The 1,354-nt window shown below is 58.9% G+C and overlaps 1 protein-coding gene across 1 annotated transcript; it reads left to right on the top strand.

Annotated features, from left to right (window-relative positions):
- Nucleotides 1–238: 238 nt before the first annotated feature.
- On the top strand, nucleotides 239–664 carry LOC120652769 (atherin-like). The gene has a single exon (XM_039930697.1). It carries the CDS (start codon nucleotides 239–241, stop codon nucleotides 662–664), a length of 426 nt encoding a protein of 141 aa, XP_039786631.1.
- The last annotated feature ends 690 nt before the right edge of the window (nucleotides 665–1,354 follow it).

Genomic DNA, 1,354 nt, shown 5'->3' with positions numbered 1-1,354 from the left:
ATGCACGTCTAGGTCCCTGAACTTGTCCCGAGTTCTCATCCCGGTCCATGAACTTGCTAATATGTTTCATATAGGTCCAAATCTGCATAACATGCGCTCCAAACAGTACGATTAAGTGAACTGATAGGTGGGGCCCATATGGCAGCCACACCTCTCCCTTCTCCCTCCTCCCTCTGTATGGGCGCCGCCGGACCCCACCCCTAGCGTCCGTCGCCACCCGTGCGCCTGCGCTGCCACGATGGACCTCAGCTCCGTGCCGCCCCGGTCCTCGTTCATGCCCCAACCGCCGCTTGGCCACGCCGACGGCGGACCCCGCTTCCCCGCCGCCCCTCCACCGGCCCCACGCCCTCCCTACCCAGCCGCGCTGCCGTCAAGGCCGTCGTCCCACGCGACCCTCGGCTACCCCGCTCCCTGTGGATGTCGTGCCACCCCGAGGGCGGCGCCCTCCATGGCCACCACCGCCGGCGCGCCCTGGCGGGCGAGCCCCGCTCCGGTCCTGGTCCTGGTCCAGCACCCGCGGGCCCGCACAGCACTGCCCCGGCTGGCGAGCCGGCGACCCCCTCGCGCCGAGCCTGCCCCCTTCCCCATTCTCAAGGTTGAAGATGACCATGGCTATGGGTGGCGACGTTGGGAGCAAGAGAGGAGGGAGAAGGGAGAGGTGTGACTGCCGTATGGGCCCCACCTATCAGTTCACTTAATCGTTCTGTTTGGAGCTCATGTTATGGAGGTTCTGACCTATATGAAACAGATTAGCAAGTTCATGGACCGGGATGAGAACTCGGGATAAGTTCAGGGACCTAGACATGCATTTTGAGAGTACCGGGACCGGGATGAGAACTTGGGACAAGTTCAGGGACCTAGATGTGCATTTTGAGAGTACCAGGACCGGGATGAGAACTCGAGACAAGTTCAGGGATCGCTGGTGAAATTTACTCTAAAGAGAAGGTAAAAGACATACCAGACTCTCCACGAAGACTCTAAGACCTCAAACTACGACTCGAACCTGAACTCCTCTAGTCCTAAGACCTCTACAAGTGGAGATGAACTACATCTTGAAAGAGTAGCTCTTCACCAATTTCTCTATTGCATGAAATGGAGCCCCTCCCATCATATTTATAGAGGGGAGCCACCCTTGCTCGGTCGTGAATTCAGCATGGAACCACTTGAACCGATGTTGTGAGCCAATGGGAGGTTGCCACATCGTCGACTTAAGGCGGTGGGGCCCATGGGCAGGTCGGCTGAACTGGTAGGTCGGCCGGTCTCCTAGTGGGCCCACCGACTTTCTCCTTTATCCTATGGGCTGCTCTCGGGGCCCACTTGTCATTGGTGTGTGGCTTGGCTTCGTTCCTGCTGG

The sequence above is a fragment of the Panicum virgatum genome, chromosome 1K, assembly GCF_016808335.1.
Source record: "Panicum virgatum strain AP13 chromosome 1K, P.virgatum_v5, whole genome shotgun sequence".
Classification (NCBI taxonomy): Eukaryota; Viridiplantae; Streptophyta; class Magnoliopsida; order Poales; family Poaceae; genus Panicum; species Panicum virgatum.
This window is presented reverse-complemented; position numbering and strand designations above follow the sequence as displayed.